The following is a 14,107-nucleotide window of genomic DNA, read 5'->3' as shown; positions in this document are numbered from 1 at the left end:
GTAGAGAGCTTTTCACCTTTCTTTCTAAGCAAGCAAGCCATATACTTGAGCCTCTCTTGTGAATAGGCCTTTAGGATCACCTTTTGTCCTATTATTGTGGCCCTTATTATACCAGGTCTCCTCCCATTGGTGAAAGTCTGTAAAGAGCAAGGAGCCTTAGCTGAGGTGACAATGGGGCTATCACTCCATTGTTTCCCTTGGCCTAATAGTCACCTTATAGGATCCCCTCCTAAGACCCTTGCTAGTTTGAGCGGTAACATTTTGGTGTCGTTGCCAAGGAGGAAGCAGGTCTACCTCCCTAGTGAATCATCGAGGAATTGATTCATTGACGACAATTCAAATTTCCTCTGGCGACTCCATTCATTGTCCAAACCCCTAGTTTATTTGAAGGTGATAATATTTCTCCTTTAACTAGGGCCGCCACAAGAAGGGAAAAACAAACTCCATCACCTGTTAGAACCACCCTTCTCCCTGAATTTGAAAAGGTCAGTGATCCTACCCCAAAGACGGTAACTAATTCTACCATTGACCCAAAACAAGACCAACCCAAGATGACCAAGAGTGAAATGCACTTGTTTAGAGTCTTTTCCCCTTTGAAGTTAAGTGATGATCCCAAACCATTACCTAAGAAATACAATAGATGATTGCCCAAATTCAATGGCAATGCTACCATAAGTGCCTGTGACTTTGTCGAACAATTATATTGGCACATGTCACCTAGGATGATTTTTGATGAGGATAGGCTTATGATGCTTTTCGCATTGTCTCTTCAAGGACAAGCAAGAGAATGGTACCTTAGTCTTCCCCCAGCATGCATAGATGAAGTCTTCCCCCAGCATGCATAGATGACTATGACCAATTTGAAGACATGTTCATGAGAAGGTGGTCATGTAATGCACAAGGAACCTTCAACATTGAAAAGTTTTATCAAATAACTAGGGGAAGGAAAGATATCCGAGAATTCATCCAAAAATTTGATAGGATAGTCAGGGATATCCCCGACCATTTGAAGCCCCCCGATGCTAACATTCTTGACAAATTCATCAAAGTTGTGGGTGGCCACCTAACCTATGCATTAAGGGACAAGAAACCTTCAACATTAGCTGAGGCTAAAGAGATAGCAATGGAAGTTGAGGAATACTTATGAATCTCTAGAATGGACGTTAATGACCACCCAAAGGCTAAAGTTGAGGTCAAAAGGGAAAAATTCAAAGATCAACACAAAGAAACCCTTCTAGCCATCCTCAAAAAGATGGAAAATCTCAGTGAGGAAGTGAACTCACGAGATAGGCACTACATGAACAAAATCACTACCTTGGAAAGGGCTCAAAAATCCAGTTACATCCTGAAAGGAAAGCCCTTCCTAAAAAGCGAAATGAAGAAGACAAGTCAAGCTCATCTCAAGTCCCAAACACTTTGGCTCCAACTAATGCAGTTGAGAAAGATTCATCTTCTGAGGATGAGCAAAGTGATGAGGATGAGAGTGGTGATGAAGAAGTAGATGAGCAGGCCAACCTTGTAAAATCTGATGTCTTCAACATTCTGCTAGGAGGTTCATATACTCATCCTCCCATTAGTGAGGTCACCTTCAAAGAAGAAAGGGAAGAGCCAATCCTTAACACTAATGATAATGGAAGATTTAAAGGGTCCAATACTCACGAAAGGACAACAATAAAGACCCAACAACCTCAATTCCCAAACAAGTCTCTCCTAAACAACCTCTCCTTAAAGACCCTCCTAAAATGGATTCCCCGAAGAAGGCCAATCCCAAAAAGGATCCTCAAAAGAAGCAAGCCATCAAGAAAAAGGGAAGGTCAAAGAGGTTGGACTTGACATTGATCTAGAGACTACTATAGGGAAAATGATTTTGCCAATCCCATTAAAAGAGATTGCTAAACTTCCCAAGCAACAATGGCAAATTAAGAAATCCTTGGGTTTCGAAGAGGAAGAATTACCCAAAGACTTGCAAAACATTCACCTTGCCAATCTAAATCCCGAACATGAGCCATCCATGCCTATTTTAGGCATCAATGACCTCCTGTTGCACAATTGTATGCTGGAATCTTCTGCAAACATTATGCCCCTAAAAGTCATGAAGCAATTGGGTCTTAACATCACTCGACCATATAAGAAGGTATGTGGTTTTAACTCCAAACATGTGGAAGTGGAAGGTCTCATAAAGGATCTTAAGGTTTCTTTGGCTATGAACCCTGATATATCATTGCTTATGGATGTTGTGGTCATAGATATCCCTGATGTATGGAGTATGCTCCTATCAAGGAAGTGGGGAGCCACTGTTGGAGGTCATATCCAAATGGACTTGTCATATGCCACTATCCCACAATCTGATGGAAACCCCTTCATCATTTATAGAGAGCCTACTTACCCTTCTCATCCTTTATAGAGATGTACCATGGACATGTCATCCGCTTTAGAGGTTGAAACCACCTAATAGGGTCCTTGGCTAACCCCCTGTTGATCTTGGAGACACTTGTACATACCAAAGCCCACTATGGAAGGGCGTGCCACCATGAAGTGCTCCATGATTTCGTGACTTGTAAGCTCTTTTACTTGATTATTCTAATGATTTGTTGTATTGGATGGCAAGGGATGCATTGGATCTTATGCAAGATTGCAAGTGGATTCTCATTTGGCGCTTGGTCTCCCTATACGGGGTCCTAGCCCTCCAAAGGGTCGTATTAGCACTTGTAGGGTGAGCGTTGAAAGCCATGGGCCTCCACCATAGCCGAGATTACTTCATGGATCCCCAACAACGTTCGTTAATTGCTCTGATTCCACCTTTTGGATGACGATGATGCACCTAGTTCACCATGCCTAGCCAACTCCACAGATGTACCACACACTTGGCAGACGTTCCAAAATCCAGGGGATTGTCCCCCACTCCAGAGGCAGGTCTTATATCATCATTCCAACCCTTATAGATGGTCTACAGGCACTTCCGATCCATTTGGAGACACGTGAAGATAACCTTGTGCCCCCACAACCACCTGCGAGCACCATAGGTTCTTGCTTTGAAAGCAAGGGGCCACCCCCTGGTCCACTATGACGGGAGTCCATTTCTTCATCATGGCATCCTTTGGACTTCATTAGGCCTCCTCAAAGGCCCAACAACTCACTTTGTTGATCATTCGACCCTCGTGAGGGGCTTATTCATGTGTTATTGAGCTGTTTGGTGGGCTTGTCACCAAAAGTTATTGTTATTATGCACATTATTTTATTCTAGGGGCTAAATTAGGCCAAATTAGCTAAATCAAACTCATTAGACATTGTATAAATAGATGAGAGTTGATTCATTCTCTCATCATCACTTGGATTGGGTTATCTCCTCTTGTGAGAATTTCGCTATCCTTTTTGAAGGACAAGTTTGGATGAATTTTGATGTTTAGATCTCTTTCATTTTGTCTTGGAGCTTCTCTATTGGCATATCTTGGTGATTGGATATACTCTTTTCTTACATGTAAGTGCTCTTTTAATGTTATTCTTGTTATTTACTTTTGTCACATGCATGTTGCTAGGATTTTCGCTATACTAGGCTAAAATTTACTGCTTTTCTTATGCGAAATTGTGGAAATTTGATCTTTTATAGCGTTGCATCATGTCATGGGCCATGTATGAATGAGTGAATGTTCCTAGATATAATTTGTGTCAAATTTATCTTGATAAGTCATCAAATATTGCAAAATCGAAGTGTAAAGACCTCGAAGTTGCTTCTAACAAGCCCATGCGAAGTTCTTTAAAGGCCTCCTTGACTAGATGAATCTATTTCAAGCTATAAATTCTTCCTTGACTCCATCTCTCCCAAAGGATTAGGCACTGATCCTTCCATAGGTGATCACATTAAAATCTTATCTCTTTCACCTCCCTCTTTTTCTAGGCCTAGCCTACATAGGTCACCTAGGGCATCAATTATCTCACAATCTAGCCATCCAAACACTTTGATTTTTGGTCCACATATGCGCTGATGTTTGCTCTAGAGGCCCTCCAAATTTGAAGCAAATCCGACAATGGGATCTCGAGATATAGCAAGCCCTAGCTCAAGGACCATTTCTTTCCCTAGGTTTCCCTTGGCTAGTGACCTCATTTGGATCATCGCATCAAAATCAAAAAAAAATTTTCCTTTGATCCACTTCTCCCCCTCAATTAGGTCAAGCACACCCTTGGTTGATCAATTCCATCCCCTTGACCTAAATTTGGGTCCACTTGGTCACAACCTATTGAAGTTAATTTCACAAAGACCACCTGGAAAACAAGTTTTCACAAGGATTTCTAAGACTAGGTATCTTCCTTACAAGTCTTATCCTCAAACCCTAGCCCTTGAAATCCCCTTGGCCCTTCCTAGGGAGCCTTATACCTTGCTTCTCAAGCAAGCAAACCATACAATTGAGTCTCTTTTGTGAATAGGCCTTAGGAATCACTCCTCATCCCTTTCATTGACTCATTCATCTAGTGATTCCTTTTATATTGGGTCTCCTCCCATCGGTGAAAGTTCGTAAAGAGCAGGGAGCCTTGGCTGAGGTGACAGTGGGCTATCGCTCCATTGTTGCCCTTGACCTAGCAATTACCCTCTAGGATCCTCTCTTAGGACCCCTGCTAGTTTGAGCGGTAATAGAGTTTATGTTGTTGCAGTAAAATTGAGTTACAGAAGTGAAGTTAATTCATCAAGAAGAGCTATTTTGGAAGTCGAATTCTCTAGGAGAGAGAATCTGCCCAAGCGAAGAAGAAAGGAGCAGGAATACACCATTGTTACTCATACAAGCAAGGGTTAGGGTTTCTGCAGAAGAAGTTGTTGGGCAGTCGAAGTTGCAGAATAAGTTGCTAGGCAAGTCGAAGTTGCAGAAGAAGTTGTTGGGTAGGTCAAAGTTGCAGAAGAAGTTGTTGGGTAGGACGAAGTTGCAAAATAAGCTGCTAGGCGGGTCAAACTTGCAAAAGACGTTGTTGGAAGTCATAATTTGCAAAAGTTGCTAAAAGCAGGGTTTGACTTGGTCTTGGAGGGTATTGGTCAAGGGTCAAAGGTCTTGGAATTTGTCAATTGAAGGTCTATAAGAAGAGAAAGAATTCTCGTGGGTTTTCCTCTCAAGTTGGAGAGGTTTTGGCCCTAGTTGATCGCCTACATCTTGTGTCCTATTGTCTCATTATTCTTTATGTTTTGGTAGTTATTTGATGATAGAGAACACTAATTATAATAAAGGAAATAAGAAGTAAATCACAAAAAAGTAAAAATACTTCACAAGCAATTATCAAGAAGAAAAATCACCTACACTTGCTGCCCCTAGATTTTTCAACACGAAATTGACAAGATGAAAGGGGTCTTAAAACCCTTAGAGCCAATGCTCAAAAATAGAATGAAGTGATCCACGTTTGATGATCCAAAAGAAACTCAATCCTTCTTTATTTATAGATTTCCTAGAGGGCTTCATCTTCCTTAAGCGATTGAGTAAACCTTACTCCAAACCCCAGCTTTGGGTTTTTAAGCCCAGCGCCCCCAAAACTTGCCCAGCAATGGGTATTTTGGGGTTTTTTCCCCTTTTAGGTGGACTATAGCCTACGGGGATGGATAGGCTAGTGAGTCCCATTTGTCCTCAATTCGTAGAGGACATTGTATTTTGGGGTTTTTTCCCCTTTTAGGTGGACTATAACCTACGGGGATGGATAGGCTAGTGAGTCCCATTTGTCCTCAATTCGTAGAGGACATTGTATTTTGGGGTTTTTTCCCCTTTTAGGTGGACTATAGCCTACGGGGATGGATAGGCTAGTGAGTCCCATTTGTCCTCAATTCGTAGAGGACATTACAGACTAAGGGATGGATTCAAACCATTATCGCACCATGATGGATTTGCAATGGGGGGATGGTTCCTTTACAATCTAAGATTCACATCTCACCTTATGTATTCCAAAAGCTCGCCTTTTCAAAAGAGAAGTTAATCACGCCAAGCAATGGGATTGCTAGCAATACTTTGTTGTATATCACAAAATCGGAGGGGAACCAAAGGAACACCTTCTCCCTAGATATCAATCCTCTAACCTTTGTTGATACAAGAGCAATAACAAAAAGAGGACTCGAAAAGCCCAAATCAAGAAAAGGAAAAGGACTGCAAGTCGAAAAGTCTCACACAAACATGTCATAAGAGCTTGTTCAAACATATTAGCTCGACTACCAATAAAGTAACTTTATTGATAATTGTCCACATGACCCTAGCCATATTTAATATCACGTGGGATTGGTTTGGAGATTGATTTTAGTAATAGATGCTTTGATTTAGTAGTAATACACCCTCATCCATGTATCAATAACCCTGAATTGACATGTAAAAGTCGTTGCCTTCAAACAACACTAAAAACCCTCACTCAAAGTGCATAAAGCATAGCTACAGTGAGAAATGAGTATAGGGGCTAAAGAAAGAGTGTAAATAGTTTGCTCAAGGTCAATTCCCACCCATAAAATCCAAGTTATGTCACAAAATTACAATCCCTTAAAATTTCAACCATAAGATTAGAACCAACAACATACTAGTAAATTGCACTCTCATATCAAACCTAGGAAAGTTGTCTTGTTATAGGCCATGTTTACAAACATGGACCTTCAAATTGTAAGTAGAGACAATTGTACATTATGTAAGGTCATGATATCTCCTTGTAAGGTGAACAAGGAGGCTTATAACTTGGATTCCATGGTTAATAAATTTGGGTATGAGGAATTCTTTAAGGTATCATTCTAGGCTCTCCACCTCTACAGCGAACCCATCACTCTAGGCCTTAGTTCATTAACCCAATGCTTTCCTTAGCTAAGGAATAGTATCTGAGGAAGAATTATGGCAATATAAGGGAGACCCTAGGAATAATACCCCACTCCTACATGCTTAGGGGCCTAAGCTAAACCCGAGAAGAGGATTGCAAGGAAATTAAGGGGATTAGGGAATATATTTCGCTAAAACATTAAATCTTTTGTGAAGAGTCAAGACTATAACCCATTTAATCTTCTTACAAAATTTAGAAATCAGCTATGCAGCCCAAAAGTCAACCTAGTATCCTGGCTCCCAATGGCACTTTCAGGAACACTCTTACATGACCCAAATTTATTAAGGTACAACATAAAATCATTATCAAAAACTCATGCACAACATGTAACATCATAATAAACAATAAACCACAAACATACACCATTGAAAAACATCAAGTTAAAAACAATTGCATAGACTTATCTGAAAAGAGTTCCCTACAATTGAAGAAGTGTGTGCACCTTTCCACCCAAACATAGGCTTAGTTAGGCCTACCTTGTGTACATCTAGCCACCCCCTAGCCAAGCCATGATACCCCAGGGGGAATCTCCTATTCTCAAGGGAATTTTTAGCTGTGAAAGCCACTCTACTTCACAGTGAAGCAATGGCAGTCACCCTCTACTCACTAGGTGAGGAATTCCATGAATTATTCAAATGCCTCCCCAGTTGGTTGTAACTACACAAGGGAGTCTCTTCTCTACCAATGCAGTCCCTCAGCAACCTCCCCTCTCAGCGCTTGTTATCTAGCCCAACCAACATCAAATTTGCATCCTCCCTTCTCCCTAGTTCAGGGTTGGATTTTCCTACCCCGAATTTGTAGTCAAATTTAAGATTTAACATGCCCAAACACTCAGGAATGGTCCCAAATGGGATTCCACATCGATTGGGCATAAAGTTTAGCTACCTTAGGAAGTTATATCTACTTGAAATTGCTAGCAAAAGACCCACTCACGATTCAGCTCATTTTTCACTTGTAGGTGTTCTCTACTCTCTACAAAACTCTTCTCCTACACTTCCCAGGTGGCAAGCCTTTGGCGTACTCTCCATACTCACCAAAATTTCCCTCTCAATCCCCACGTGCATTCCCTCTTCCACCTAAGGAAAATCTATGATTTTCTGACCTCTGGCAGGGGATTCCATGGGTCAGATCACAGAACTTGAGATGGGTACTTGTACCCATCTTTGACCTGTTTCAGCTGCCCACTCCATCTCGATGCTTCCATAACTATGGGCAGTTGGCTGCCCAACTACCCAGCTCCCTTCAATAACTGACTTTGGGGAAGTAGGAAAGAGGGAAAATAATTCAAATTCAAATTTTGGCATTTTGGAATTTCCTCAATATGGTTTTTCATTATTGTTGTTTTCTTATCAGGTGAGGCAATTTCCCAACCCACTCAATAGTTTCCCACTCATGTTATCATGGCTAGTACCAGTTCTCCACCCTTAAATCAATTGGTCGGCAATTTTTTTCATTAATTAATGAATTAACTATACATAAGTTAAAATTGGCGCATCATAATGCGAAAATCACCAAAGCATCTATGCCGCAATTTAGAGTGATTCTAAGTCATAACTACGATTATAGACTGGGAGAAAACGAGGTGTTATAGTAAATTATCTGGGATTTAACTTAAAACCTAATAGTTACAAAATAGTTGATTGGTTATGGCTAATTAGGAAGATTGAAGATTGAATTAATTGTTGGTGTCATTGTTGGTTATCAACGGGGAGAAGGTTGATTCTTGCTATGTTGGTTCTTGAGAGCATACCCATCTATTGGTTATCTATTGCATATGTCCCAAAATTTATCTTAGAAAAGATTAGAAGGAAGTGCTCAAACTTCTGTCGTCGGGTAGCAAGGAAAAGGAGAGTCTTCCTAATGTCAAGTGGTCAAGGATTGCAAAGAAAAAAGGGCATCATTGCTGAAGGTTAAAGAACTTGCAGGTGTTTGAACAGGCAGTGGCTACAAAGAGTCTTTGGAAGTGTTTGTTTAGCCAAGGTCTTTGAGGAAAGGGAGTGACAGCCAAGCATTTGGAAAACAAGGACCAAAGGAATGGATTAGTCTCGAGCCAAATCTTCAACAGGCTCCTCTAACGCATGGAAAGATTTACTTAAAGCTTTTGGAATCTTAGGTCCGAGTTGCTTGGAGGGTTGGTAATGGGTCCAAAGTGAAGGTGGGTGTGGACCCATGTGTCTAGTGTCGAAAGAATTTTTTGCTTTCAGAACCTCTAAGGAGAGACCTTCACAATAGGGGTGTAACTTCTCTGCAAGATGCTTCAGGCGCTGCAGTGTCTAGTACAGGAATTCAGGTTTGGAAATTTGCTGAAGATTTGGAACTATTGGGCGATTTGGCATGTAAGTGGTCCAAAATTCCAATATGTTTTTGAGCTTAAACATAATGCCATTTCTTTTATGGAGCAAGACAATGAATTAAGTTGGACATGGAATTTCGCTTCAGGGGTTCTGACAGCAAAATTAGGATACAAAGCAAAGATGAGTGAGAATGTGGGAGAAGCTAGGCAGTGGTGGTGGAAGGTGGCCTGGAAGATAGATGACCATTTAAAAATCTGGATCTTCCAACGGATGGTATTTGCAAATAAAATGCTAACATGGGATAACGGTCAAAAGCAAGGCATCAATGGACGTAGGTCGTGTTGCTTGTGTAAAAATGACAGTGAGACCATGGCCCACCTCTTTGTTCAATGCTCTTCTGCAAAAGGTTGTTTGGGAAGAGCTGCTCCAATGCTTTGAAGTACAGAATCAGTGGTCTGAATCTACATTGTTAGAGTGCTTTGAAGATTGGATAGTGGGTGGAGCTACATCTTCAATCAAGTCTATCCCAGTTTATGCCATTTGGGGGTTCTAGTTAACTTGAAATAAGGCTATTTTCTATAAGAAAGGGGCCAGTATTTAGTGTCTCATCCACCAGGTCAGAATTTCCTTTGGGGAAGGAAGAAAGCCCTTAAAACAAGTCCATATGAGGAATCTCCTGATGCCCAATGTAGATCTCACCAAACCATGGGGTTATTTTGACAGAGTATGCCAGCATACACCAGGTGAGTGTGGTGTGGGAGCTCTCCTCTTTCTCAAGAATACAGTTGTTTTCTCTGAAATATGCAGCAGGTGTGAGAACAAACAATACGGCAGAACTGTACACTTTATGGGTTTTGTGAAAAACAGCAGTCGACCATAAGGTGAAAAGTCTTCAAATTCTTGGTGACTCCAAAATTGTTTTCACCCGGGCAACTGGCAGACATAACATTCAAAAATCTGTATTTAAGTCCCATCATGAAAATAATTCAGTCTTTGAAAAGTAATCTGGATGAAATCTCCATCATTCATATATATGGGGAACTCAACCAAAAGGTTGATGCTTTATCTAAAGATGCTATCTCAGTTCAAGAAGGAATGGTAATCGAACAAAACATAAAGGACAACATTCCCTTGCCGGCAATACAGAAAATTCTCTTTTGATGTTCTTTTATGTTTAGGTTTGCTTTAGGTATTCAAGGATGAACATTGGAATGTTCTTGTGTCAGCTCTATTTGGAGCAGTTGGAAGTTTTAAAGTTAGCCAATAGCATAGCTGTAAGTTGGGTTTTAACTTTTGAAAGGGTACAACTGTAAATTCTTCTTTGTTTTGAAGTGAGGTAGCTGTCTGGAACATCGGCTGAAAAGCTAGTCAAAGTGTATTTGATTTCTTCTTTGAAATATCAATGCAATTATTTTCTTCTCTATGAAAAAATTGGACGATGTACTGTATTAACTTGTATTTGTGGTTATTCTACATAAAGGTCAGAATAAAGAAATCAATGAGTGATTTTTTGTCAATATCTTGACATTTCCTGAAATGTACAGACACTGAACTTCACACCAGCTATGGCAATTGTTCAAGGACCTCTTTCTATATCCCTTATACAAATGGCTGGATGGTATGGGAAACAAAAGGAAACCCATTGTACCAGGTCTAGGGCAGGAATCTAACTCTCAGGTGGGTGTCTAAGGGAGAGTTAATTATAGCCATATCTATGAAGTCAGAATAAAAAAAACAATGAGTAATTGTTAATAAATATCTTGACATTTTTTGAATTGTACAGACACTGAACTTCACATCAGCTATGAAAATTGTTCAAAGACCTCTTTCTATTGCCTTTATACAAATGGCTGGATGGTATGGGAAACAAAAAGGAACCCATTGTACCAAGTCTAGGGTAGGAATCTAACTCTGAGGTGGATGTCTAGAGTTAATTATAGCCATATCTGTGTAATAGAATAGCTTTAACAGGTGATGCAAAGGTATGTTATCTGAGAAATACGGTCTTTACTATTCAACCAAAACGTGTTAATCGCATAACCTTCTCTTATCCTCACCAAGAGTTTTCGTTTTATGAAAATTCTTCCCTCAAATTAAAAAAAAGGATTACAGCCGGCCCGAAGAGGTTGGGCACCACAAGTGGCTCACTTGTGAAGCAGCACAAGGGGTGTTCCAATGATCACGAGCACTTACATTTGGCTAAGCTGCCATAATAGGGGGGTCATATTCTATAAAATTCACCAAGGACTTGCACTAGGACACAACCACTTATTTGTGCCTCCAGGGGATCGAACCTTAGTGGGTAGCCTGACATGCCACCATCTTCACCACTGACCTCACCCATTCATCTTGTCCTTGATAAAACAGCTAATCATAAAAGAACATGTCTATTCATAACCAATTGTGCATCACCCTAACCTTACACTAAATGCATTATTTACCATTATTTACCATCCCCGCTCCAGGAGCACAGAGTCCACAGTAAGGTTGCATTAATAAGAGCAACTCCAAAAATACTTAAAAGTGGACCAAGCATTAGTTAAATAGACTCTTTTTATCTGAGCGAAGTTACAACTAAGTTATATTAAACAGAATATCATTAGATAAAAGTTAAAACTGTATGGCATCTAGATAAATTCAACGTGATAATCAAGTTTCCACGAGACAGAGAGACAATATGATGAACATTAATTCATATTCTGATACGACAATATCTTCTCACCTATTACCAACCTCTATACAAGAATAACCCATATCACATGGATGCAACCAGTACTCATATGGGGCTGCTGATACAAAGACACTTTCTCAGCTCAAAATATAATAAGAAAACCAAGTTTCTTCAAGTTATAGGCATTTGAGCTGGTCCCATAGTTGCAATAATCAAAGTTGTTATACCAATGCTAGATGATGAACTCAACCTGCCTCAAGAAAACTAAGTTTCTTTAAACTACGATGTTCATGTATCTATATTGACCTAGTAGTCAAGAAGTTTGTGGATACAGATGCTTTTAGTGGTCATGCGCACTAATAATGCAAGCCACTCATTGTGTGGCAGGAAAACGAAGCTTCTTCATATATAAAAACTATAGAAAGATGAGACAACTAATACTACCAGTCCTCATATAGGACTGGTAAATCAAACCAACTTTGTCAGCTTGAGGTATGATAAGGAAACTGAGCTTCCTCAAGTATGAGGCAATTAAAGCTCTTACAGTCAATAGGGTTGTGACTACCAACTCTATAAATGCTCATATGGGTTTCCTAATACATACTTTGCCAAACTCGTCACAAGTGATAAACCCAATCCCATTGAAGGATACTGCATCGAACCCAACGCAGCAACAAGGACCTCGTGAGATCACATCAGCGTAGTTTTTTCATTGTGGTCAATAAGCCAACACCCATATCGTTAGGGCCTGTCCTCTGTTCAGGAAAGAGTCAAGACAGAGGCGCATTAATGGGCCTTTAGCTTTCAAGTTCAATCAGCTCTGTTGGGTCCCCCTTTAGGGAGGTTGTTTTGAAAGTGCCTACACCACCTTCAGTGAAATCACAAATGGATAGGCTACGGTGCTAATAGAGAACTTCCAGGCCACAGTGAAAGCATGGATCCTAGTAAATTATGGAGTTACACTTGAACCAGGATAGAGACCTTTACCTTTCAATTGGCTCTATTGGATCATTTTGAGGATGTTGATTTGGCCAGGTAAATTAATGGGCCTTTACCTTCCAATTAAGTTCTGCTGGATGTAGGGAGGTTGATTTAGCAAGTATCCTGGACCGCTTTAAGTGAAATCCAAGATGGGCAGACTACAATGATCAAAAATTCCTACTCGGATGGTACAGAAGCCCGAAGCCACCAGCCCACGGTAAGAAGATGGATGAGTAAGTATCTAATAAAGTATAGAGCTACAATTGAACCCTGATATTAGCTAGCTCAAAGTTCAAAAGAAAAACTAAAACCGTGGGATATGAAGGGGCTCTGGTTTAACAATATGGGTAGTAAAAAGCTTTTGCCAAATGATCGAATCAATACCTCTATCATCATTCCACTGAATGGGTAAGCAAACAAAATACCGTTATCGTTATCGAGTCCTATCAAGCCAAGATTCAAGCAATGTACATTAACAAGCATCCACAGAATTCTGAAAATACTAACTATGTCCAGAATAACAAGTGTTCTTGTTTATGGGCACATACCATCTTCGTCAGGGATTTGTACATGCAAGAATTGCAGCTTGAAATCTTGGTTGCCTCTGCTTCGGATGAGTTTCTTGATGGTCCAGTCGAATGCATTTTTGCTGCTGATAGAGGGATGAGGGTACCCCTTCAGAGAGGACTGGTTCACACCCATCAGTATGCGAGTAGGACCATCCTGCCCTTCTTCCATTGAATTCTATTCAAATTCCCTCTAAGATTTCCAGCGCTTGTCCTCCTTCGTGAATATAGCTTGACTTCAGTCGCTGGTAGAAAAATATTCAAAATACACCCAACAGTGCATTTATATAGCTCTAAGGGACTTGGAAGCTTCAAATCATTAGAGTCCCATTCGTGCTGTAGGATTTCCTGGCCTTTGCCATGTGGCTCTCGCTGGGATGACACGTCAAATGCTTCACTGCCTTTGAAAGTTTCTGGCATCGCATGAGTCAGCCCTGCGTTGTGGCTTAAGTGGTGTTCGTGGGTTTGCTTCCATGAGATTTTGCAATCCAATTCACCATATGGTAGAGAGTACTCTATAACCATTTTAAAATTGAAAGGAATGTACTCCTCAGGTGTCACAGAAATGTACTCCTCGTCTGAGCTATAACTGAATTGGCATCAATAAAGGTTTGGTTCCATTAAATTTCATAATCAAACCCAGAATAAAGTCGGAGAAAAATAATTGCATAATCACTTGAATTGCTTTCAAAGTCTCAAATCTTGAAAATCAAGATTACCACAATTCCAAACCTACTATAAAGTCGGGAAAAAAATAATTGCATGTATAATCACTTGAA

At 40.3% G+C, this 14,107-nt stretch overlaps 1 protein-coding gene across 1 annotated transcript in view; it reads right to left on the bottom strand.

Annotated features, from left to right (window-relative positions):
- Positions 1–13,844, bottom strand: part of LOC149181283 (universal stress protein A-like protein) — a 128,372-nt gene extending 114,528 nt beyond the window's left edge. Inside the window, exon 1 of the mRNA XM_089418297.1 lies at positions 13,311–13,844. Coding sequence (XP_089274423.1) covers positions 13,311–13,500 — 190 coding nt within the window. The 5' untranslated portion in view covers positions 13,501–13,844. The remainder of the gene's footprint in view (positions 1–13,310) is intronic.
- Positions 13,845–14,107: the final 263 nt, after the last annotated feature.

This window comes from Pinus tabuliformis, chromosome 3_2 (genome assembly GCF_031772625.1).
Source record: "Pinus tabuliformis cultivar Carrire ecotype Pingquan chromosome 3_2, CPIR1, whole genome shotgun sequence".
In the NCBI taxonomy this organism is placed as follows: domain Eukaryota; kingdom Viridiplantae; phylum Streptophyta; class Pinopsida; order Pinales; family Pinaceae; genus Pinus; species Pinus tabuliformis.
This window is presented reverse-complemented; position numbering and strand designations above follow the sequence as displayed.